At 51.0% G+C, this 3,098-nt stretch overlaps 1 protein-coding gene across 1 annotated transcript in view; it reads left to right on the forward strand.

Annotated features, from left to right (window-relative positions):
• The window catches only part of LOC106125592 (disks large homolog 5-like), a gene marked incomplete at both ends in the record, with an annotated part of 5,577 nt that extends 2,483 nt beyond the window's left edge, over positions 1-3,094 (forward strand). The window contains 3 exons of the mRNA XM_013322862.1: positions 837-934; positions 1,043-1,106; positions 1,191-3,094. Of these exons, the coding sequence (XP_013178316.1) occupies positions 837-934; positions 1,043-1,106; positions 1,191-3,094 (2,066 nt within the window). The remainder of the gene's footprint in view (positions 1-836; positions 935-1,042; positions 1,107-1,190) is intronic.
• Positions 3,095-3,098: the final 4 nt, after the last annotated feature.

Below are 3,098 nucleotides of genomic sequence, written 5' to 3' on the forward strand. Positions count from 1 at the left end.
CCTCATCACACCGCATCACACCGCATCACACCGCATCACACCGCATCACACCGCATCACACCTCATCACACCGCATCACACCGCATCACACCGCATCACACTCGCCAAACTTCTGCAAACCTAATTAACAATGGCCGAAAGCTACTAATTAGGCCTCCTACTATTCGTCTATATTCAAACATTAATACTTTGAAAAAGTTTTGATTTTAATAATTTGATAAAGTTGTAGAGATTATTTTATAAATAAAATGTTATGGTTATTATAAAAAGTAAATGATTCCCAATCGTGATACTGGTTAGATTTAGTTTCTATAGCCTGTACTGTAAAGTTATAAAGTGCGCGAAATTGATAACAATATATATATATATATATGTGTGTGTGAGAATGAGTCCGCTGCGATATCGACGATCTACAACTGCCGCGATAACATTTCTCAACACCGTATATATTGTAAAGGTTATTGCACACTTGTACTTGTGTCATTTGACTTTATATTGGTAGAGTAAAACATTCATCAATTTTATTAGAATCTTTGTCGAATAATATTCCTCGTTGTATCCTTTAAATAAATAAAAAATGCTATTTGTATTTTTTTTAATACTCGTTGTTGATTGGTGAATTCCCTTCACTTAATAATAAAGCTATAAGATTTTAGTATATTAAGAGTTGGAAATCTTAAAATAACGAGTAGTTTTCACTGTCAAAATACTTGTAAAAAACATATCCTCTTTAAACAAAACCAGAGTTAAAAAATGATGCTACACCAGTGATGGTAAACAGTTTGTTCTAGTGTACACATTTCTTTAGTATAGATTCGATTGTGCGTAGTTGTGAGGTGACATAGTGTGTCATGTTGCAGGCACGTGGGACATGATCCGCGGCAAGATAGAGGCTGTCACAGGCAGGACTAAGTCCAAGGATAAGCAGAACAAGGTACAAATACTTGCTTATATGCACTATTGTAAAAATTTAAATATTAAACAATTGTTAATGACATGAAATTTTAGAGAGAGCATAGTATGAAGTGTGGTTTGTATACAGGTGCCGGAATCAGACGCGATCGCAGAGCTGGACTCTGTCATCGACAGTTATCACGGCAAGACCAGTCAGTATTCTTCACAGTTTATTACATTGATTAATTATTATCTTTATATAGGTATAATATTTATTTCCTCTTGTTCTATTTCAGTAAAAGAAACAAGCAGTGTACTAAAACGTTCCCGGCGGAAAAACAAAGAATCACAAAACGACGCTAAGAACGGCGGCACGTGGCCGAAGGCTCGGGCCAACTTCATTTTGGAAGAAAACTCAACGGGGACGATCGTGCAGCCTCGCTCCCGCAAGGAGCGCCCCCCTCTCTCCATCCTGCTCAGCCCCCCCACCAAGCTGCCCCCCGAGCCCCAGCGCTCCAGCGCCAACAGGAACTCCAACCCCATCCCCCTCGGACATCTACCCCTCACACAGCTCACCGCACCCGCCAGGCACTCCGTCTACAAGTCCATCGAGTCCTCCCCCAACATCGAGCACTTCCCCAAGCCCGCCCCCCTCGCCATACATAACCCCTTCGCTTCCCCGACCAACATCAGCTTCGACAAGACCAGGACCTTGGAGAAGGACAAGATATCCATCAGCGATTACGAGCACGACGTCACGCCCAACAGACTCAGCCTGGTGCTGAACCCTTCCGACGACTCCCTGGATTACCAGCCAGCCACTAGGAATAGAACGAAAAGCCCTCACTCCTTGGACTTTATGGTGAACAAGGGACCGAGTTCTCTCGACTTCGTCACGCGGAAGTCGCCGAGTTCCTTGGATCATGCGATGAAAAACCATCCCGGCAAGGACATCCTCGACCAGTACTACTCGACAAAAAAGTCATCTCCCAAGACGGTCAACAAGTATCCCTCCGACAGCGACAGCTTCGGCCCCGACAGCCTCAACAGCGCCGCCAACTTTCCCATGACGGGGACTCTGCCCTCGCAGTCGCGGCTCCAGTCCCAGTACTACCGGGGCCCTTTCGTCAACTCCAACCCCCACACTTCCAATAGGTACACGCATTTGTCGAGCCCCACCAACATCCCGCAGAGCCAGTCCGGCGAGAGCATCGGCACCAGCTACGACATGCAGTCCTTCACCTCCCACACGCACAACATGTCCGACGTCCAGCCCCTCGCCCGCCTCAACAGGGACTACCACCACACCTACGAGGGCGGCACCTTTCCCAGGAAAAAAGAGAACCAGAGGTTTCGTATACCGTCGAACCCCAGTGTGACCTCGAAGAACTCGGCGGGGAAGCTGAGCACCGGCTCCATAGAGAGGAGCTCCGAGAGGAATTCTCCGATGCCGACATTTCACGTGGAGGTGCTGAGCCCGGGCCGGGGGGCGAAACAGCTGACGCACAAGGGCACCAGAAACTCTATGCCCGAGTACTGCGGCCTCGGCTGGAATAAACCGCTGCCCGGCGAGCTGCGCAGGGTGCACATAGACAAGAGCCAACAGCCGCTCGGCATACAGATCTCCTGCCCGCCCAGCAGCGGGGGCGTCTTCGTCTCCACCGTGAACGAGAACTCCCTGGCCAGCCAGGTCGGCCTGCAGGTCGGCGACCAGCTGCTGGAGGTGTGCGGCATCAACATGAGGTCCGCCACCTACACGCTGGCGGCGAGCGTGCTGCGCCAGATAGGCAACTCCATAACCATGCTAGTCCAGTACAGCCCCGAGAAGTACAAGGACGAGATGGAGGTGCCGGGCAGCTCCTCCTCGGGGGAGAGCTCGCACGACGACGAGGTGTCCCTCTCCGGCTCCCCCACGCCGCGAAACTCCCCGGGACCCCAGCAGTCGCTGCGCATGGACGTGCCCGCCACTGACGTCGCCACCCTCCGCCAGTCGCAGAGCAGCAAGGACGCGCCCAGGTTCCTGCTCATTGAGATGCGCAACTGTTCCGACCTGGGGATAAGCCTGGTGGGGGGCAACGCCGTGGGCATCTTCGTGCACAGCGTGCAGATAGACTCGCCCGCCTACATAGCCGGCCTGAGGACCGGCGATCAGATCCTGGAGTACAATAACGTCGACTTGCGGCGGGCCACCGCGGAGCAGGCCG

This window comes from Papilio xuthus, unplaced genomic scaffold (assembly GCF_000836235.2).
Source record: "Papilio xuthus unplaced genomic scaffold, Pxut_1.1 DF825893.1, whole genome shotgun sequence".
NCBI classification, from domain to species: domain Eukaryota; kingdom Metazoa; phylum Arthropoda; class Insecta; order Lepidoptera; family Papilionidae; genus Papilio; species Papilio xuthus.